The sequence below is a fragment of the Oncorhynchus mykiss genome, chromosome 9 (assembly GCF_013265735.2).
Source record: "Oncorhynchus mykiss isolate Arlee chromosome 9, USDA_OmykA_1.1, whole genome shotgun sequence".
In the NCBI taxonomy this organism is placed as follows: domain Eukaryota; kingdom Metazoa; phylum Chordata; class Actinopteri; order Salmoniformes; family Salmonidae; genus Oncorhynchus; species Oncorhynchus mykiss.
In genome coordinates this window covers 47,672,605-47,695,189 of record NC_048573.1, presented here as the reverse complement: position 1 = coordinate 47,695,189, position 22,585 = coordinate 47,672,605, and the positions used below count along the sequence as shown (strand labels likewise).

Sequence of the window (22,585 nt, the reverse complement as noted above, 5' to 3'; positions counted from 1 at the left end):
CAGGTTTTCATCAAGGATCTCGCTGTACTTCGCTCCGTTCATCTTTCCCACGACCCTGACTAGTCTACCAGTCCCTGCCACTGATAACCATCCCCACGGCATTAGGCTGTCACCATGCTTCACCGTAGGGATGGTGCCAGGTTTCCTCCAGACATGACGCTTGGCATTCAGGCCTAACAGTTCAATCTTGGTTTTATCAGACAATATAATCTTGTTTCTCATGGTCTGAGAGTCCTTTAGGTGCCTTCTGGCAAACTCCAATTGGGCTGTCATGTGCCTTTTACTGAGGAGTGTCTTCTGTTTGGCCACTCTACCATAAAGGTCTGATTGGTGGAGTGCTGCAGAGATGTTTGTCCTCCTGGAAGGTTCTCCAATTTCCAGAGGAACTCTGACAGAGTGACCGTCGGGTTCTTGGTCACCTCCCTGACCAAAGCCTTCTTCCCCAATTGCTCAGTTTGGCCAGACGCCCAGCCCTAGGAAGAGTCTTGGTGGTTCCAAACTTCTTCCATTTAAGAATGATGGAGGCCACTTGGGAACCTTCAATACTGCAGACATTTTTTTGGTACCATTCACCAGATCTGTGCATCGACACAATCCTGTCTCAGAGCTCTACGGACAATTCCTTCGACCTCATGGCCTGCTTTTTGCTCTGACATGCAGTCAACTGTTGGACCTTATTTAGATGGGTGTGCCTTTCCAAATCAAGTTGTAGAAACATCTCAGGGATGATAAATGGAAACAGGATGCACCAGAGGTCAATTTCAAGTCTCATCACAAAGGGTCTTATGTAAATAAGGTATTGCAGTTATTTTGTTTATAAATTTGCAAATATTTTTTAAATCATGTTTTTGCTTTGTCATTATGGGGTATTGTGTGTAGATTGATTAAATACAAAAAAGGATAATCCATTTTAGAATAATCCAATAACGTAACAAAATGTTGAAAAAGTGAAAGGGTCTGAATTGCTTTCCAAATGCACTGTATTCATTCACTGAAGTACCTCTTGATTAAGATCCATCCTCCAGATAATATATATATATATTTTTTTTACGTATATTTTTTAAAAGTATATACTGTATGGTATAATACTGTAGTTAAGTACTTTGTGGTGTTTGAGTGAAAAGTTATCGAAAGCAGGACCAAAGAAAAAAAAGTTGCTCAGTTGGTGGCTATCGCCATGGTTACTTTCCAGGTTGTTCCTTGTCGGATTGCTCATCGTTGGGTTGCTCTGCAGGTTGCTCCGCGGGTTGCTCCTCCGGGGGGTTGTCAAGCAGCTCAAACATATCATCGATGACCTGCCACAAGCAGTTGTCCAAAGGGAAGTCGTTGTCCACCAGGTTGACAAGGAAGTAGTTGTCGTGGATATACTTGATGATCATACGTGATGGGGACTCGTCTTCGTACAGCTTGGCCCACTGCTCGATCCACAGGGCAAAGGCCTCGTCCTATTAAAAGAAGGCGAGAACGATTAACTCAACACATTCCAGAAGGGGGGGGGTGTTCAGGCGTGGTGCTAAAGATTCATCTTTACAGCTCTGGTAACTGATACAGCTTGCTGATGAAGTTACACACAAAATTCTGGTTTTGAAAAGGCTTCACGGGAGGTTGTGTCAAACGCTCAAGCTCATAAAGATGTGGAGGGTTCAAAACTGTACTTCAAATACCATACTCCACTAAAATCTCTTTAAAATGTTAGAGAACTAAATGACAACCATTCCACGAACTCATCTGAGTCATGGGCACAGTCCACAACCAGAAACAACTCCGAGCACACTTCATCTTGCTGATAGGCGTTTTCACTGAACTGCTTACACCTATCCAGTTGCTGTATATCTACACAAGTGCATAGAGGGTAATGTTCCTGGAAGGGGCCCAGTAGGTTAATGAGATGACCTTTGACCTTACCTTCCAGTACAAGAAGCTGACTGGATCCACCACGGTGGGCTGGACAATCTCCCTGCCGGGGAAGATGCCCCATGTCACAGCGTTGGGTTGCATGTCATGGGCGTTTGTAGTATTCTGACCCTGTAGATGGATACAAAAATCAGCCAGTAGATCATTCTAGCAAACTGTTCCAATTCACAAAATATGTGTAGATGTAATGCCTGTTGTTGAGAACTTACGTGAACGTTGACGATGTGGTAGTTGACGCGAGGCTCGTACTTCTTTAGCACTTTGAGGAGAGCGGTGACATTTTCGCTTGAAGTGAAAAATTCCAGATAAGCCTGTTGGATTTGTAAATGTGGCACAGTAGAAGGTTCATGTCATCTCATGATTGGTATGTATGTGATACAAGAACTGATAAGTTTGAAAAACCTTCACTGCCGATCAACAATACCACAACAGACTGATTTATTCATGCACTTTCATTTCTAGGAAAGATTGATTCACAACCTACTCTCAATAACATAAGAAAAACTGTGACCGCCTTAATTTTGCTAAACCAGTAGTAATCCTTGATAATTCTAAAGGATTTATGGGTATTTATAAATAGTGTTCCAAGTGTACATCTACCTGCCCACTCCTTTTACTAGGCCTACCTTTTATTTTTGGGAAAACGTTACTTTAAGCATGCAGGTACAGTAATATAAGCATGTATGAGCCTTTATATAATAAGACATAATTGGTCATCCCCACAACCAAACCACAGACGCCGAACTTTACCTTCTGGAAGACGTAGCCACCAGGGGGGCCCCAGCCCACGATGGGGTCTGAGGAGGGCTTGCCGTTGATGCTGGGCTGGGAGTTGATGGTGAGGACTCCCCTGCGGTTTACCTTGTCCAGCTCGTCCTTCAGCAAGTTGGTCTCCGGGGCCAGCGGGTCGTCATTCCACGGCAGACACATTACCTAGAAGACGAGAGGTCAGGAGACATCAGCCGAGCAAAGTGCAAGTCAAGGGTTTAGGTTCTTGTTTTAAGTGGTTGTTGTCATAATGCACATGGTTGTATTTATGAAGCGCCTAATGAAAGAAAGTTAAGGTTTCAGTTTCGGTCTGTTTTCACGCCAAAGTGTAGAGGTCAAGGTGTCACCTTGTGTCCGGCAACATTGGGCTGGGCTGTGATGTAGCTGGTGAAGACCTCGTAGACGCTCTGCTCGCTGGTCAGCTCCTCGCCCCACATCTTCAGCAGGGCGTCCTTGGACGACTTACTCTTAAGGTAGAACAGGTAGTAATCATTGAGTTCACCAAAGGCCGGAGATGACGAGTTTCCCCTGAAATAACACAGAGCCAAGTTGACAAGACCTGGGGACATTGCCTGTTCACTGATTATACAGTACTTGTTCACGTTATACATCCCTGATTCACATCACAGTATAGCTTGGCTCAGTCCAGTAGTGTGAAAAGGCCTTGAATCAACAACATAATTTACACCCACAAACTAGCCAAGGTGATAAATTGTGGCCACAAACTTTCTGAAGTTTTTCTCCAGCTTTGCTCACCATCGTCCATTGGGGAAGTCATCCCAGTCCTGTGTTCTGTAGATATAGCTCTTGGGTCTGGAGGCCCAGAAAATGGGCCGCACGTCCTCCACTTTGCGTTTGGGGTGAGCGCTCACCGCCCAGGGGAGTGTCCGCCTGGCAATCCAAGTAGACCCCAAACCCTCCATCAGTACTAGGAACAGGCAAGACAGCGCATATTCCATTCTAACACCTAGCCAGTTAGAAATTACTTCACATGGTGAAATCTTTGTTAAATGTTCCAGGTCTAATGAAAGTGCTGTAATACACACATGATTACAAAATGGTACCCACACTACGTGTGAAAACATGACAGCTCAGAAGTCGAACATGCCATTAGTTTTAGGTTTTCCCCCTAAATACTGGGTAAGCTAAATCAAGCGCAACCTAAAGTGTTTGAAAGATAACCAATCTAGCGCAATTGACAGACCTGGGGTCCTCGATCCACAGGCCCAGCTGCCGCAGTACCTCCATGGTGGCTACCTCGCGGTTCAGCGTGTAGAAGTGGAGGCCCGGCACCTCGCCGCTCTCCAGCAGCACGCGGCACATGCTCACAGCCTGCTCAATGCCGTAGTTGCGGATGGCCGCATCGTTGTCCTTGATGGGCTCGATGACCTGCATGATCTCCTCGGGCACCTCCAGCTTGGACAGTTTGACCAGCTGCCTCAGAGACTGGTAGCCCTGGAAAACAAATCCTACTGGTTCAGGTACTGACAGAAAAACAAAACGTAAAGAGCAAATGTCTCCATACAACTGATGTACTCTCACATTGCAGACACGAAAAATAACTAATGACACACGTCACGGTGGGAGTGTTACATTTCTGTATTGACTGGCATCAATGTAGAATTGATAAAAATTCCAAGGGACAATGGTCCAATTATGAGAAAAAAATTGTTTTGAATAGCACTGAGCGTACTTGGTCATTTGTTACATCTTTGCTATCACATTAGAAAGAATGTTCTGTTCAAAAAGACTACCCCTCCCTTTAAACCTTTGACAAATGTAGCCTTTGATCACTCCACACACAAACATGACATGTTTTTGTCATTTAGTAGACGCTCTTATCCAGAGCGACTTAACAGTAGTTAGTGCATTTATTTACATCCCCCCACCCACCCGACCCCCAGTTTAGGCCCATATCCAACAGTACCTGGATAGGGAAGATGCCTGGTAGGATGGGGCAGGTGATTCCTATGGCCCTGCAGTCTCTGACAAACTTGAGGAAGGTGTCAGCCCGGAAAAAGAGCTGGGTGATGATGAAGTCGGCGCCAGCGTCCACTTTCTCCTTCAGATGTCTCAGGTCCTCGTCGTAGCTCTCCGCCTCCGGGTGGCCAGTGGGGTAGCCTGCCACAATGAAAGGGTTTTAATGGTCAGTGTGTGTGTGTGTGTGTGTGTGTATGTGTGTGTGGTCACATTTGTGACCAGTTTCAAGAAGCTAGGCACACATGTCACACGTCACTACCTCACAGGAGATGCATTTTACAAAACATATGTGAACTTTCATGTGCCTTATTAACAAACTTGTATGCCATCTGTAAATAAGATGTTTTTATTACGAGCCTATTTGGTTTAGCCACGGAAAGATACAGGAACTTACCCGCTAGCCATGATTGGCTGAGATAATGGATGGGCTGGACATGCCCGAGAGAGGAGTTTGGATTGTCTGCCATGTAGCATGCTTCGGTCTATAACATGAGTTGCTCAGTATATGTGGATAATCCTTCCTACCGTGGCATTTTTTTTAAAGATATCATGAAGAACTGAAAGTGTTGCATTGCGGCCCTGAAGTTAATAGCTACTACTTTGATGGACATGCCATTATGTCTCTCTAGGACTAATCAAAAAAATTATCAGACTATGAAAAAATCCCTGATTAGGGGGGGGAGAATCATTGAAGTCTTCCCCCATCACTGTCATCAGAAGAAACGTCAATTAACAGTATTGTCACAGAAGAAGTTGACAGATTTTTGAAATCAGTGGAATGCACAGATATTAGTTACTCATTGTCAGAAAGCCATTTCTCATTGCAAGTTAAAGCCTACTGTTAGGAGGGTGTGAACGATGCTGAATCGGCGTAGACAAAGAGCTCTCCAGTATGTGTACCAAAACATTCAGGAGGGCCAGTTTCTCAAAAGTGGGGATACAAATAAATACATTTTGATTCAAAACGTACCGGCAACACAGATGTCAAAGTAGTCATCAAACTCGCAGCGTATGTGTTTGACTAAGTCTGTGGCGTAGTTGAAGCCCGCTTCTTCCTCTTCCCAGTCAGCCCCCATAGGATCTATAAAGAGATCAGGAAAACATGGGGTTTACTGGGAATTTGTTACAATGAGTCCTAGCTAGTTAGCCAAGACTCTTGAAAAAGAGACGTCATCTCAATGAGAAAAACCTGGAAAAATAAGGTTCACTCAGACTCGGCGATATGTGACCACGAGCATAAATGCAAACCAAGAATATTGAAGAGTGAATGATGCAAGAGGCTCCAATGCGAGTGACAGGACGAGAGCTTGAGCAGCAATGTGAAGATCATGCCGAGTGAGAGTGATGCAACAGGCTGCAATCATGCATTCAAACAGAAACTTCTCTCCAAAATATCAGGGTGACCCTCAAAACACACAAACATTCCTACAAATGGACCAACCTTGCTGTGTAAAAGTTGTCCCTAGGATCAGCTCACCCTCCCCAAATCCTAACAATAACAATTAAAAGTGGAACTGACAGCATTTTAGCAACATAAAATCTTATTCAAATCTATTCATGTTAAGCTTTTTTTTGGTAGTATTCTGAGAAGTGAGCACTGATATGGTCATTTTTCACTATGTTTGAAATTGACAGTAAGGCATGTGTAAGAATTCTAGAGCGATAGAGTGGGAAAGCGACAGTTCATTTCACAATTCATAAGGTACTTAAGTAAATAAAACGTCAGTCTTGTTCAGGAGCCAATCTGAGCTACAGTAGGCCTATATGCAAATAAGTATTTTGCCACATGGCCTGCCATCATTCACTTTGAAGTGGACTGTTTGTCTAACGGCAGTAGCAACAGCGCAACTTTAGATCATTAGAAAGTGTTCACAAAAAGCCACAAAATACACCTGAAAGGATTAAGACAGGTCGATTGAGATTTTTTTAATGCACACACATATTCAAAAGTTTGGGGTCACTTAGAAATGTCCTTGTTTTAGAAAGAAAAGCACATTTTTTTTGTCCATTAAAATAACTTAACTTTTTTTTAGAAATACAGTATAGACATTGCTAATCTTGTAAATGACTACTGTAGTTGAAACAGCAGATTTTTTTAATGGAATATCTACATAGGCACACAGAGGCCCATTATCAGCAACCATCAAGAACCCATAAATCTGCCCATCTTTAGACTAGTTGAGTATCTGGAGCATCAGCATTTGTGGGTTTGATTACAGGCTCAAGATGGCCAGAAACAACATCAGGAAGTCCAGGATCCAGTTGCAGAGGGAGGTGTTTAGTCCCAGGATCCTTAGCTTAGTGATAAGCTTTGAGGGTACTATGGTGTTGAACGCTGAACTCTAGTCAATGAATAGCATTCTCACGTAGGTGTTCCTTTTGTCCAGGTGGGAAAGGGCAGTGTGGAGTGCAATTGAGATTGCATCATCTGTGGATCTCTTTTGGCGGTATGCAAATTGGAGTGGGTCTAGGGTTTCTGAGATAATGGTGTTGATGTGAACCATTACTAGCCTTTCAAAGCACTTCATGGCTACGGACGTGAGTGCTCCGGGTCTGTAGTCATTTAGGCAGGTTGCCTTCGTGTTCTTGGGCACAGGGAATATGGTTGTCTGTTTGAAACATGTTGGTATTACAGACTCGGACAGGTTGAAAATGTCAGTGAAGACACCTGCCAGTTGGTCAGCACATGCCCAGAGCACACGTCCTGGTAATCAGTCTGTCCCCGCGGCCTTGTGAATGTTGACCTGTTGAAAAGGTCTTACTCACGTTGGCTACGGAGAGCGTGATCACACAGTCGTCTGGGACACCTGATGCTCTCATGCATTAGCCCTGTATTGGCGCTTTGCCTGTTTGATTGTCCGTCGGAGGGCATAGCGGGATTTCTTATAAGCTTCCGGGTTAGAGTCCCACTCCTTGAAAGCGGCACCTCTACCCTGTAGCTCAGTGCGAATGTTGCCTGTAATCTATGGCTTCTGGTTGGGGTCACTGTGGGGGACGACATCCTCGATGCACTTATTGATAAAGCTAGTGACTGATGTGGTGTACTCCTCAATGCCATCGGAAGAATCCCGGAACATGTTCCAGTCTGTGATAGCAAAACAGTCCTGCAGTTCAGCATCTGCTTCATCTGACCACTTTAAAAAACATGTTTGTATTAAATAGACCGAGTCACTAGTGCTTCCTGCTTTAAAATTTTGCTTGTAAGCAGGAGGATATAATTGTGGTCAGATTTACCAAATGGAGGGCGAGGGAGAGCTTTGTATGTGGAGTACAGATGATCTAGAATTTTTGGTTGCACATTTAACATGTTGATAGAAATTAGGTAAAACTGATTTAAGTTTCCCTGCATTAAAGTCCCCGACCACTAAGAGCGCCACCTCTGGGTGAGCGGTTTCCTGTTTGCTTATTTCCTTATACAGCGGACTGAGTGCGGTCTTAGTGCCAGCATCCGTCTGTTGTGGTAAATAAACAGCCACGAAAAGTATAGATGAAAACTCTTGGCAAATAGTGTGGTCTACAGTTTATCATATGATACTCTACTTCAGGCGAGCAAAATCTATTGACTTCCTTAGATTTCGTGCACCAATGGTTTACAAATATGCAGACCCCAGATCGGTGACACCACACAATCCTGTCTGAGCTCGACGGATAATTCCTTCCACTTCATGGCTTGGTTTTTGCGCTAAAATGCACTGTCAACTGTGGGACCTTTATAGACAGGTGTGTGTGCCTTTCCAAATCATGTCCAAGCAATTGAATTGACCAAAGTTGGACTCCAATCAAGATGTAGAAACATCAAGGATGATTATTGTAAAAACAGGATGCACCTGAGCTCAATTTCAAATCTAAGGAAAGGGTCTGAATACTTATTTACATAAAGGTACCTTTTAGTTGTAATAAAATTGCAAAACATTCTAAAAACCTGTTTTTGCTTGTCATTATGGGGTACTGTGTGTAGATTGAGGAAGAAAACATTTAATTAATTTTAGAATAAGGCTGTAACGTAACAAAATGTGGAAAAAGTCAAGGGGTCTGAGTACTTTCCGAATGCACAGTACCAGTAAGAAGTTTGGACACTCCTACTCATTCACTATTTTCTACATTGTAGAATAGTGAAGATATGGAAAAACACATATGGAATCAAGTAGTAAGCAAAAGCGTTGAAAAATGTAACTAAATTTTACATTTTAGATGAATCTTCAAAGTAGCCACCCTTTCCCTTGACAGCTTTGCACACTCTTGGCATTCTCTCAACCAGCTTCATCTGGAATGCTTTTCCAACAGTCTTGAAAGAGTTCCCACATATGCTGAGCACTGAGCACTTCCCACACTGCTGAGCTGCTTTTCGTTCACTCTGCGGTCCAACTCATCTCAATTGGGTTGAGGCCAGATGATGGTGGAGGCCAGGTCATCTGATGCAGCACTCCATCACGCTCTTGTTCAAATAGCCCTTATACCGCCTGGAGGTGTGTTGGGTCATTGTCCTGTTGAAAAACTGTACCACTAAGCCAAAGCAGATGGGATGGCGTATTACTGCAGAATGCTGTGGTAGCCATGCTGGTTAAGTGTGCCTTGAATTCTAAATAAATCACCAGCAAAGCATCCCCACCTCCATGCTTCACAGTGGGAACCACACATGCCGAGATCATCCGTTCACCTACTCTGCGTCTCACAAAGACACGGAGGTTGGAACCAAAAACAACCTCAAATTTGTTCTCATCAGACCAAAGGACAGATTTAGGACAGGTCTAACATCCATTGCTAGTGTTTCTTGGCCAAAGCAAGTAAGTATCTTCTTATTGGTGTCCTTTAGAAGTGGCTTCTTTACAGCAATTCGACCATGAAGACCTGATTCACGCAGTCTCCTTTGAACAGTTGATGTTTAGAGGTGTCTGTTACTTGAACTATGTGAAGCATTTAGGCTGCCATTTGAGGCTGGTAACTCTCATGAACTTATCCTCTGCAGCAGAGGTAACGGTCTTCCTTTCCTGTGGTGATCCTCATGAGAGCTTGATGGTTTTTGCAACTGCACTTGAAGAAACTTTCAAAGTTCTTGAAATGTTCCGCATTGACTGACCTGCATGTCTTGTTTCTCTTTGCTTATTTGAGAGCCATAAGGAAATCAGTCAACTGAAATACATTCATCAAGCCCTAATCTATGGATTTCACATGACTGGGCCTTGGAGGGCATGGGCCCACCATTGGGGAACCAGGACCTGCCAATCACAATGAGGTTTCCCCAAAAAGGGCTTTATCACAGATTGAAATAGTCCTCAGTTTCATTAGTTGTCCGAGTGGCTGGTCTCAGACAATCCGGAAGATGAAGAAGCCAGATGTAGAGGCCCTGGGCTGGCGTGGTTATACATGGTCTGCGGTTGGGAGGCCGGTTGGACATACCGCCAAATTCTCTAAAACAACGTTGGAGGTGGCTTATGGTAGAGAAATGAACATTCAATTCTCTGGCAACAGCTCTGGTGGACATTCCTGCAGTCAGCATGCTAATTGCACCCTCCCTCAAAACTTGAAGACATCTGTGGCATTGTGTTGTGTGACAAAACGGCACATTTTAGAGTGGCATTTTATTGTCCCCAGCACAAGGTGCATTTGTGTAATGATCATGCTGTTTAATCAGCTTCTTGATATACCACACCTGTGAGTTGAATGGATTATCTTGGCAAAGGAGAAATGCACACTAACAGAGATGTAAATAAATTTGTGCACAAAATTTGACAGAAATAAAAACTGTGCATATGGTACATTTCTGGAATCTTTTAGATCAGCTCCTGAAACACGAGAGCAACACTTTACATGTTGCATTTATATTTTTGCTCAGTATACATAATTTAGCCTATTTGCCATGTTATGACTGACTTGTTGTCATGCCAAATCAAATCAAATGTATTTGTCACATACACATGGTTAGCAGATGTTAATGCGAGTGTAGCGAAATGCTTGTGCTTCTAGTTCCGACAATGCAGTAATAACCAACAAGTAATCTAACTAACAATTCCAAAACTACTGTCTTGTACACAGTGTAAGGGGATAAAGAATATGTACATAAGGATATATGAATGAGTGATGGTACAGAGCAGCATAGGCAGGATACAGTAGATGGTATCGAGTACAGTATATACGAGGTGAGTATGTAAACAAAGTGGCATAGTTAAAGTGGCTAGTGATACATGTATTACATAAGGATGCAGTCGATGATATAGAGTACAGTATATACGTATGCATATGAGATGAATAATGTAGGGTAAGTAACATTATATAAGGTAGCATTGTTTAAAGTGGCTAGTGATATATTTACATCATTTCCCATCAATTCCCATTATTAAAGTGGCTGGAGTTGAGTCAGTGTCAGTGTGTTGGCAGCAGCCACTCAATGTTAGTGGTGGCTGTTTAACAGTCTGATGGCCTTGAGATAGAAGCTGTTTTTCAGTCTCTCGGTCCCAGCTTTGATGCACCTGTACTGACCTCGCCTTCTGGATGATAGCGGGGTTAACAGGCAGTGGCTCGGGTGGTTGATGTCCTTGATGATCTTTATGGCCTTCCTGTAACATCGGGCGGTGTAGGTGTCCTGGAGGGCAGGTAGTTTGCCCCCGGTGATGCGTTGTGCAGACCTCTACCCTCTGGAGAGCCTTACGGTTATGGGCGGAGCAGTTGCCGTACCAGGCGGTGATACAGCCCGACAGGATGCTCTCGATTGTGCATCTGTAGAAGTTTGTGAGTGCTTTTGGTGACAAACCGAATTTCTTCAGCCTCCTGAGGTTGAAGAGGCGCTGCTACGCCTTCTTCACGATGCTGTCTGTGTGAGTGGACCAATTCAGTTTGTCTGTGATGTGTATGCCGAGGAACTTAAAACTTGCTACCCTCTCCACTACTGTTCCATGGATGTGGATAGGGGGGTGTTCCCTCTGCTGTTTCCTGAAGTCCACAATCATCTCCTTAGTTTTGTTGACGTTGAGTGTGAGGTTATTTTCCTGACACCACACTCCGAGGGCCCTCACCTCCTCCCTGTAGGCCGTCTCGTCGTTGTTGGTAATCAAGCCTACCACTGTTGTGTCGTCCGCAAACTTGATGATTGAGTTGGAGGCGTGCGTGGCCACGCAGTCGTGGGTGAACAGGGAGTACAGGAGAGGGCTCAGAACGCACCCTTGTGGGGCCCCAGTGTTGAGGATCAGCGGGGTGGAGATGTTGTTGCCTACCCTCACCACCTGGGGGCGGCCCGTCAGGAAGTCCAGTACCCAGTTGCACAGGGCGGGGTCGAGACCCAGGGTCTCGAGCTTGATGACGAGCTTGGAGGGTACTATGGTGTTGAATGCCGAGCTGTAGTCGATGAACAGCATTCTCACATAGGTATTCCTCTTGTCCAGATGGGTTAGGGCAGTGTGCAGTGTGGTTGAGATTGCATCGTCTGTGGACCTATTTGGGCGGTAAGCAAATTGGAGTGGGTCTAGGGTGTCGGGTAGGGTGGAGGTGATATGGTCCTTGACTAGTCTCTCAAAGCACTTCATGATGACGGAAGTGAGTGCTACGGGGCGGTAGTCGTTTAGCTCAGTTACCTTAGCTTTCTTGGGAACAGGAACAATGGTGGCCCTCTTGAAGCATGTGGGAACAGCAGACTGGTATAGGGATTGATTGAATATGTCAGTAAACACACCGGCCAGCTGGTCTGCGCATGCTCTGAGGGCGCGGCTGGGGATGCCGTCTTGGCCTGCAGCCCTGCGAGGGTTAACACGTTTAAATGTCTTACTCACCTCGGCTGCAGTGAAGGAGAGTCTGCATGTTTTTGTTGCAGGCCGTGTCAGTGGCACTGTATTGTCCTCAAAGCGGGCAAAAAAGTTATTTAGTCTGCCTGGGAGCAGGACATCCTGGTCCGTGACTGGGCTGGATTTCTTCTTGTAGTCCGTGATTGACTGTAGACCCTGCCACATGCCTCTTGTGTCTGAGCCGTTGAATTGAGATTCTACTTTGTCTCTGTACTGACGCTTAGCTTGTTTGATAGCCTTTCGGAGGGAATAGCCGCACTGTTTGTATTCGGTCATGTTACCAGTCACCTTGCCCTGACTAAAAGCAGTGGTTCGCGCTTTCAGTTTCACGTGAATGCTGCCATCAATCCACGGTTTCTGGTTAGGGAATGTTTTAATCGTTGCTATGGGAACGACATCTTCAACGCACGTTCTAATGAACTCGCACACCGAATCAGCGTATTCGTCAATATTGTTATCTGACGCAATACGAAACATGTCCCAGTCCATGTGATGGAAGCAGTCTTGGAGTGTGGAGTCAGCTTGGTCGGACCAGCGTTGGACAAACCTCAGCGTGGGAGCCTCTTGTTTTAGTTTCTGTCTGTAGGCAGGGATCAACAAAATGGAGTCGTGGTCAGCTTTTCCGAAAGGAGGGCGGGACAGGGCCTTATATGCGTCGCGGAAGTTAGAGTAACAATGATCCAAGGTTTTTCCACCCCTGGTTGCGCAATCGATATGCTGATAACATTTAGGGAGTCTTGTTTTCAGATTAGCCTTGTTAAAATCCCCAGCAACAATGAATGCAGCCTCCGGATAAATGGATTCCAGTTTGCAAAGAGTCAAATAAAGTTTGTTCAGAGCCATCGATGTGTCTGCTTGGGGGGGATATATACGGCTGTGATTATAATCGAAGAGAATTCTCTTGGTAGATAATGCGGTCTACATTTGATTGTGAGGAATTCTAAATCAGGTGAACAGAAGGATTTGAGTTCCTGTATGTTTCTTTCATCACACCATGTCACGTTAGCCATAAGGCATACGCCCCCTTCCCTCTTCTTACCAGAAAGATGTTTGTTTCTGGCGGCGCGATGCGTGGAGAAACCCGCTGGCTGCACCGCCCCTGATAGCGTCTCTCCAGTGAGCCATGTTTCCGTGAAGCAAAGAACGTTACAGTCTCTGATGTACCTCTGGAATGCTACCCTTGCTCGGATTTCATTGAAATTGAAATGCATCGATCTATTCTGCCAAAAATGCCTTCCTCTACATCATGAAATTTTGAGTAAACTAGAACCACATTATTTTTTATTTCTCAAGTCAGTTTTGTAGCATAAACAACGAATTTGATATATTTGACTGATATGAATTTCGGTTTCAGAGCTGCAAAGTAATTAAAACACTGTTAGTTCCACTTTAAGAAAATAAAAGTGAAAACCGACCTTAGAACTGGGTCTGGGTACAATGTCACCCTAGTCCATGCAAAAAGTCCCTACCTCCTCTTAGAGCCATGATGTTCTTCAGGCCAAGGCGCTTGGCTTTGCTCAGGTACCCAGTGATCTTCTCCTTGGTCTGGTTGCAGCAGGTCAGGTGCAGGATGCTCTCCAGGCCACAGTAGTTGACCGCTGTGCTGGCGATCATCATGGAGGAGGTCTCCTTGTCCGAACCCGGGTCCCCTGCCGGATGCCAGGTAACGTCTATGAAGAGGGGCCCCCCTGAGCCCATGCGATCAAATCTGAATTGGGATAAATGGGAGAGAAATTTGCATTGACTAGCAGGTGATACATTTCAACAGGTGATAGTTTTCAAACTCAAAACTAAGTGCTGAGTTACTAGAACAAGCCAAAGCCAAAGCTTCTGCTACATACCTAGAGATGAGGTTGACAGCTCCACTTGCAGTGCGAGGGGGGAAGAACTCGAGGGAAAACCAGTGGTCGCCCGACTCCGTCCGGTGGCGCATCTTGTCCCGTAGCCTGTCCGTGCGGTCGGTGTCCAACACCGGCGTCGAGGAGCGAGAGCTTTCCTTGGAACTCTCGCAACCGCTGTTGCTCGCGCCACTTGAGTCGCTTTTGCTGCATGTTCGCCATGTGTCTTCGACTCTCTGCACCAGATTCACCATGCTGCTACAGCCAAAAAGTGTTTGAAGTTTGGGAGTCAAACTATCACGAGTTAGAGAACTTCAGTGTAAGCTCTCTCACTCGCACATACACACTGAAGTTCTCTCTCACTCACACACGCGCGCGCGAAAACATGTGAAACTGAAAGACACGCTAGCCAGCATGTATTACTGTTAGCTAGCTAGCTAACGTTATCCACTGAACAGAATAAACAAAGCAGTTAACGTTACAAAGATGTTAGCTAGCTAGTTAACGTGAGCAATCATGCACAACAAATGCATAACTAACTTACCCGTTTCTCTCAATTCTTCCACAAAATATTTTGCAGGCGTAACGTTAGCTAAATATTCTCACAGGCTCGCCTGCTTTGTGAGCTGCTACAACGTGCGACTGGTTTTATATTCCTCGTCCTGCTCCAGCGCCTGGGCAGAGGGGGAGATAGCCGATTAAACGAAACTCCATGATTTACAATGGAGTTGAGAAGTGCAGGAGTACTGGAGCTCCGGCATCACATAATGAGGTGTTTTATTTCAGTGCTCAAACAATAGCCCAATTAAACACGAGTCACAACTTTGTTATGTGTGCTAATCTTTGGGTGCTTAAATAAGACGTTTTAAAACAAAAATATAATTTTATGTGAGGTCAGAGCTCCAGTCCACTCACACTACTTATAGCACAACTGCATCGTAATCGTTGAGTTTAGTCGGCTAAAAGGGGGAGACAGACGATGACTATGAAAAAATACGCCTCGATCACACCGAAAGTGTTTAACGTTTTGGTACATACATGTCGAATGTAATGCTGTGTTGCAGTGCGTTATGTGTGGTGCATAGTTGGATTTATCGAACGTATGCATCACATTGTGTGCATAGATGGAATGACAAATAATGGTAGCAGATGTTGCATATCATTTTTGCACTGCAGGTGTGATCGAGCCGTTAATGTCAAAATATTTGAATTTACTAACCAAATATGGAGTTTGGCTGAGCAATTATCTTCATTTACTGCCGTCACGCCGGTATGTACTTCCAAAAAAGGTATAAATAATGATGTACAAGCAACCGGAAACAATGTCTTGTCTGGAATTATGTATGTAGTGTCTTGTCTGGAATTATGTAGTGTCTTGTCTGGAATTATGTAGTGTTTTTGACCAAGTGCGCATGCGCCAAATCACTCATTATTGACAGGTAGGCTGATCCAGCAGCAGGATAGTCAAAACCAGCAGTATGAGCATGAAGGTAGGCAGAAACTGCTTCTGAAAACGTCAGTTTGCCACTTTCACGAGGTTGGAGTAGTGTTTAACTACTTAAGACATTGGACAGTGGCGATTTTAGCATGAATCTTGGTGGCGCAAAAAAAAAGTGGGATGCATGCCAGCAAAGCCACTACACAACACAACACAACACAACACTAAACAATACATTCATTGCACTATAACGGTGCCCACAAGCTGTTAAGGCCTACATAAAGCTGTCCCAACAGCAGAGTCACAACACCTTACCACTGCAAAACCTGGCTCTAAAACAGATTATAGGCTATTTGTGCACCACCAAGTTAGAACAGTAGGCGAAATGAAGAGATGAAAATAGACCAAATGATTAGAGTGAGGCACATTGAACGCCGTGTGGTGTTCTGAGAAGATTTGGCATGGCTCCTCAGATCCTCAAAATGCACCATCGAGAGCATCCTGGCGGGTTGCATCACTGGTATGGCAACTGCTCGGCCTCCGAAGACAAGGCACTACAGAGGGTAGTGCGAACGACCCAGTACATCACTGGGGCCAAGCTTCCTGCCATCCAGGACCTCTATACCAGGCGGTGTCAGAGGACTCCAGCCACCCTAGTCATAGACTGTTCTCTCTGCTACCGCATGGCAAGTGGTACCGGAGCGCCAAGTCTAGGTCCAAGAGGCTTCTAAACAGCTTCTACCCCCAAGCCATAAGACATCTAATCAAATGGCTACCTAGACTGGCTAGCCCCATCACCACAGAAAGCACTGAGCTAGGCTGAAACACCTGCATTTTGGAGCTGCCTTACTCAAGAAAGCAAAAAAGAGACCACGTTTGTGTGGCTTTATTAACTCAATTACATGTTTTTATATTTTTTACATTGTTTGCAAACTGACATGGAACAGTGGAATAGAGATACTAAGTGCAGGGATTTTTTTAAAGTACAGAGGAAAGTCCGGGAGGGGAGGACGGCAGGAAGGGACAGAAGAGAGGAGGCTATTTTTACAAGATTAAGGGTGGGACACATCAGGTTGAATAAGACCTTAAATGTGATAGGAAAGTATCCAACAGGAAAGTGTGATTATTGCCTGGAATCAGAGACCGTGGAACATGTATTGCTACCATGTGGGCCGTATCAGAGGGAAAGAGAGATGCTGAGATCTAGTATGAGGGAGAAGGGGATACAGGAAATTAGTTAAGAGTATATTGAGCAGTACGTTATTAGATATTATCTCAAATATTTTGTTATTTTTTTTAAGAGTAAAGTGGCTGGAAGGTCGACTTGAGTTTCTCCTTGTCTCTGGCCCACACTCCAGTACAGTAGGTGGCGGTAATGCTGCATAACGTTGGATGCCAGCTGCCAATAAAACCCACCGAAGTACTTAATCGTAAACTAGTCCCTCCGGTCTTTGTTCACATGACATTGTGGGAGGTGTGGTGCTGAAGAGACAACAGCGAAGATGGCGAGCTGTGGGAATTGCTTATGTTGTCAATGCTGCTGCAGGGATGAAGAGACCCGCACACCCGAGGAACTGGTATGAGATAATTTACATAATGTGTTTAAATGCCTAAATTTGCATAATATTTTGTGCGAGATTTCCAAGAAAAAAAGAAAAAGCCTGTGTCCTGACTTCTTCGCCATGGCTGGGGAAAGCTAAACCCTTTTCTGTTGTGATGTTCTCATACGCATGACTTAGTCGCTTTGGATAAACGCATCTGTTAAAAATGGCATATATTATTATATAATAGAAGTTTAGCTTGCTAGCTGTATTGTATGATAGCTAGATAAATGAAGAAATATTGAGTTAGACTATGTTTGCTATTTTGCTGTCGGAATAGTAATAGGCTGAATAAATGTTTTGGAGGAAATGTGTACTGAGTCAAACTAAACAACATGATTTGACAGTGGTTAGAAACTAGGCTGATTATTAGCCACTGGCACTACACTAGCTTGATGCTTGGCAAGCACAACCCATTCCATTTATCAAGAAACATTGTATGATCATGATGTTCATTGTTTAAGAGGCCCTTGTCAAACACACTGAAGAAGTGTATGTTGAAAGAGAGTTAAAACATCTAGCTGTTAATTTCCCTCAAACTATTCACAGCCTTGCACGATGACCCAGGAAGAAAACTCTGCAAACAGCTTGCTCCTTTGTTGGGGGTATTACTTATGTGGCACTATGTGTAGTAAGTGCCAGCTATCTTCTAATGAGGACTGGAAAGCAGTACTGCAATAACCTTATTTGTCAGACATAGTTCTGCATTGTTTAAAAAAAAATATTATTCATGCATAGGGCCTAATGTCAATGTCACGTTCTTCAAACATCTCATTTCCAGACTATTCTTGGTGCAACTCAAGATGAGGAGGATGAGATCCTTCCAAGGAAAGATTATGAGGTGAGAAAGTCCCTTAGAAGCAGATGAACATCAAGATGTTGGCTTGACAATGGAGTAGGCAAGAGCACAAACAGATCGAGGTAAGGCCGATCTACACAAATACCTAACATGTCCTTTCATGCTATTGTTATGCTATTACAGTCGACTCCTGAAAAATGCAGTGTCTTGGGACTGTTGGGATGGCGTGCGCTAAACCAAAGCATGCAGTTATCAGGAGCAATTCAAAAGGGACAACCAAACTATAGTGCACTTCAAGAGTTCGCACTTATCTGAAGTGCACTTATCAGTAGTCTTCCTGTACTGACCAAACCCTCATTTTCAGAAGTAATGTGCATGCTCATAATCCCTCTGACAATTCGCTTATTTTCAAAACTGCTGTTTTTTTTTCTAACTGTGGGATAGTTCTTTACATTTTATTTGCTTGTCTAGTGGTATCATATTAGAATTGTCCCAACTCCTACTGAACTTCCCTGTCCTGTGTCATTTAGCCAGTAGCTGCAGGCTTGGGAATCCCCGAGATCAAGAGCTACCTGAACGGAGTAAAGATACCCGGAATAGTCCAACTACGTACTTTCCTCTGCAAGGCCGTCAGAGTCCTCTTCACCGTAGTCTGAGGTACTTCAACATAGATGGAACTGGGTCGTATCCACTAGGCACCAAACAGACTGCAACAGACTATCTGAACTTGTCCAATAGAACGGTTCATTTTCGTTTTCTGTTGCAAAACATTTTACTTCGGTGTGGACTAATGAATACGACCCTGACTTTCCAGATGCAACCATTATAGGATTAAACTAAAAGGAATCCAGTACCAATGCGTCTGTTCCACCTCTGACTACGTGTTTGATCCTTCAGGTCTGTTTGTGGGGAAGGAGGGTCCAATGATCCACAGCGGAGCCATCGCGGGAGCCGGCCTACCTCAGTTTCAGAGCATCACTTTCAAGAAGATCAACTTGGACTTCCCCTACTTCCGCAGTGACCGGTACAGGGACACACTCTACTAGTGTACAGTGCTAAAAGCGCAGTAGTTCATAAGTTAAATGTCTGTGCTTAATCTTTATTACAGGGACAAGCGGGACTTTGTGTCGGTAGGGGCTGCGGCCGGGGTGGCTGCTGCGTTTGGGGCACCTATAGGGGGCACCCTCTTCAGCCTGGAGGAAGGCTCCTCTTTCTGGAACTAGGCACTCTCTTGAAAAGTGGTAGGTCGATGGACACGCATACATATGTACACACACAGGCAATTTATCTGTTAGTTGAAGTCATTGTAAGTCAGTTGCTGCTCTGAGGTACCCCTCTCTTCCTGTGTCTCCCTCCCCTCAGCTCTTCTGCTCCATGTCGACTACATTAACCCTTAACTTCTTTCGCTATGCGATAAACTACGACAAATGGGGTTCGTTCCAGCTACCCGGCCTGCTCAGCTTTGGGAGAGTTCAAGGTACAAGCACTCATTCACATGCACAGACATTGCTTGTTCATATTTGAGGTGTGAGAGTATTATGTGGGTATTTTTGTAGATCCGCTATGAAACAAGCAGACAGAACTGGAGTCTATCAAATGACTTGCATAATTTATTATCCCCTTTTACTCAACAAAAATATAAACACAACATGTAAAGTATTGTTCCCAGGTTTCATGGGCTGAAATGAAAGATCCATGAAATGTTCCATTTGCACCAAAAGCTTGTTTCACTAAAGTTGTGTACAAATTGGTTTACATTCCTGTTAGTGAGAATTTTCCTTTGCCAAGATAATCAATCCACCTGACAAGTGTGGCATATCAAGAAGCTGATCAAATAAGCATGATCATAACATGGTTGCACCTTATGCTGGGGACAATAAAAGGCCACTCAAAAATGTGCAGTTGTGTCACAACACAATGCCACAGATGTCTCAAGTTATGAGGGAGCATGCAATTGACATGCTGACTGCAGGAATGTCCACCAGAGCTGTTGACAGAGAATTGCATGTTCATTTCTCCATCATAAGCTGCCTCAGAGTTACCAGCCTTAGAAATTGCAGCCCAAATAAATGCTTCATAGAGTTCAAGTAACAGACACATCTCAACAACTTTTCAGAGGAGACTGCGTGAACCAGGCCTTCATGGTCCAATTGCTGCAAAGAAACCACTAAAAGACACCAATAACAAAAAGAGACTTGCTTGGGCAAAGAAACACGAGCTTCATGAATCATGGAGGTGTTGTGATGGTGTAGGGGGGTGCTTTGCTGTTGACACTGTTGGTGATTTATTTAGAATTCAAGGCACTCTTAACCAGCATGGCTACCAAAGCATTCTGCAGCGATTTGCCATCCCATCTGGTTTGCGCTTAGTTGGACTATCATTTGCTTTTCAACAGGACAATGACCCAAAGCACACCTCCAGGCGGTATAAGGGCTATTTGACCAAGAGCGTGATGGAGTGCTGCATCCGATGACCTGGCCTCCACCATCACCTGACCTCAAACCAATTGAGACGGTTTGGGATGAGTTTGACCGCAGAGTGAAGGAAAAGGAGCCACCAAGTGCTCAGCATATGTGGGAACTCCTTCAAGACTGTTGGAAAAACATTCCAGGTGAAGCTGGTTGAGATGATGACAGCTTTACACACTCTTGGCATTAAGGTAAATGGTGGCTACTTTTGAAGAATCCCAAATATATTTGTATAAGTTTAACACTTTTTTGGTTACTACATGATTCCATATATGTTATATATGTTATTTCATAGTTTTGATGTCTTCACAGTTATTTTACAATGTAGAAAATAGTAAAAATAAAGAAACACCCTTGAATGAGTAGATGTGTCCAAACTTTTGACTGGTACTGTGTGTGACACACACACACACACTAATTGGAAGACTTGGTGGGAAACATTACAATTAAAAATACTGTATACTATACAGATAACTGTCAAAATAATGGAAACACTATTGGAAATGAGGGATACAATGTATATCGAAAGTAGGTGCTTCCACACAGGTGCATCCCATCATTTGCTTAGGTTTCATTCTATTATACTAGTCTATTATACTAAACAAAAACATAAATGCAACAATTTCAAATATTTTACAGAGTTACAGTTCATATAAGGAAATCAGTCAATGGATAAATTAATTAGGCCCTACTTTGATTTCACATGCCTGGGAATACAGCTATGCATCTGTTGATCACACATACCTTAAAAAATAAAAGTAGGCGAGTGGATCAGGAAACCAGTCATTATCAGGTGCAAACACAATTTGCCTCATGCAGCGCGACACATCTCCTTCACATAGAATTGATCAGTCAGGCTGTTTATTGTGGCCTGTGGAATGTTGTCCCACTCCTTTTCAATGGCTGGGAAAAGTTGCTGGATATTGTCGGGAACAGGAACATGCTGTTGTACACGTCAATCCAGAGCATCCCAAACATGCTCAATGGGTGACGCCATGTCTGGTAAGTATGTTGGTCATGGAAGAACTGGGACATATTCAGGTTCCAGGAATTGTGCACAGATCCTTGTGACATGGAGCAATGCATGATCATGCTGAAACATGAGGTGATGGAGGCGGATGAATGGCATGACAATGGGCTTCCAGGATCTCGTCACAGTATCGCTATTGTGTTAGTTGTCCGTAGCTTATGCCTGCCCATACCATAACCCCACCACCACCATGGGGCACTCTGTTCACAATGTTGAAATTACAAACCACTTGCCCACACAACGCCAAATTCTCTAAAACAATGTTGGAGGCGGCTTATGGTAGAGAAATAAATATTAATTTACAGCTCTGGCGGACATTCCTGCCATCAGCATGCCAATTGCACGCTCCCTCAAAATTTGAGACATCTGTGGCATTGTGTTGAGTGACAACCGCACATTTTAGAGTTGCCTTTTGTCCCCAGCACAAGGTGCACCTGTGTAATGATCATGCTGTTTAATCAGCTTCTTGATATGCCACACCTGTTGAATGGATTATCTTGGCAAAGAAGAAATGCTCACGAACAGGGATGTAAACACATTTGTGGGATCTGTTATTTCAGCTCTTGAAACATGGAACCAACACTTTACATTTTGCGTTTATATTTTTGTTCAGGTTATTTTGGCTACCATGGCTTTGCCCCCATAGGTGGACAATACCCCCATCCACAGGGCATGAGTGGTCACTGAATCATTTGCTGAGCATGAAAACGATGTGAACCATATGCCATGGCCATCTCAGTCACCAGATCTCAGCCCAAATGAACACTCCTGCAGCAGTGCCTGAAACAGCATTTTCCACCACCATCATTAAAACAAATTATGGGATGTCTCGTGGAAGAATGGTGTCGCATCCCTCCAATGGAGTTCCAGACGCTTGTAGAATCTATGACGAGGTGCATTGAAGCTGGTCTGGCTTGTGGTGGCCCAACGCCCTATTAAGACACTATGTTGGTGTTTCCTTTTATTTTTGCAGTTAC

At 44.2% G+C, this 22,585-nt stretch overlaps 1 protein-coding gene and 1 pseudogene across 3 annotated transcripts; one reads left to right on the top strand and one right to left on the bottom strand.

Moving 5' to 3' along the window:
- Positions 1-1,041: 1,041 nt before the first annotated feature.
- On the bottom strand, positions 1,042-15,650 carry LOC110532243 (methylenetetrahydrofolate reductase). 3 transcript variants are annotated; one of them, XM_036988182.1, is made up of 13 exons: positions 15,492-15,650; positions 14,817-14,946; positions 14,276-14,530; positions 13,904-14,142; positions 5,633-5,743; positions 4,610-4,803; positions 3,887-4,137; positions 3,439-3,573; positions 3,030-3,210; positions 2,665-2,847; positions 2,124-2,225; positions 1,906-2,025; positions 1,042-1,445 (listed from the first exon to the last, which is right to left on the bottom strand). In XM_036988182.1, the coding sequence occupies exons 3-13, from the start codon at positions 14,524-14,526 to the stop codon at positions 1,182-1,184; spliced, it is 2,031 nt and encodes a 676-aa protein (XP_036844077.1). In that variant the 5' UTR covers positions 14,527-14,530; positions 14,817-14,946; positions 15,492-15,650; the 3' UTR covers positions 1,042-1,181. The 3 variants fall into 3 exon arrangements, with proteins under 3 accessions (XP_036844077.1, XP_036844078.1, XP_036844079.1); XM_036988183.1 differs by having other exon boundaries at positions 14,276-14,527; XM_036988184.1 differs by lacking the exon at positions 14,817-14,946.
- Positions 15,651-18,637: 2,987 nt separating this feature from the next.
- LOC110531190 overlaps positions 18,638-22,585 on the top strand; it is a 34,417-nt pseudogene continuing 30,469 nt past the window's right edge.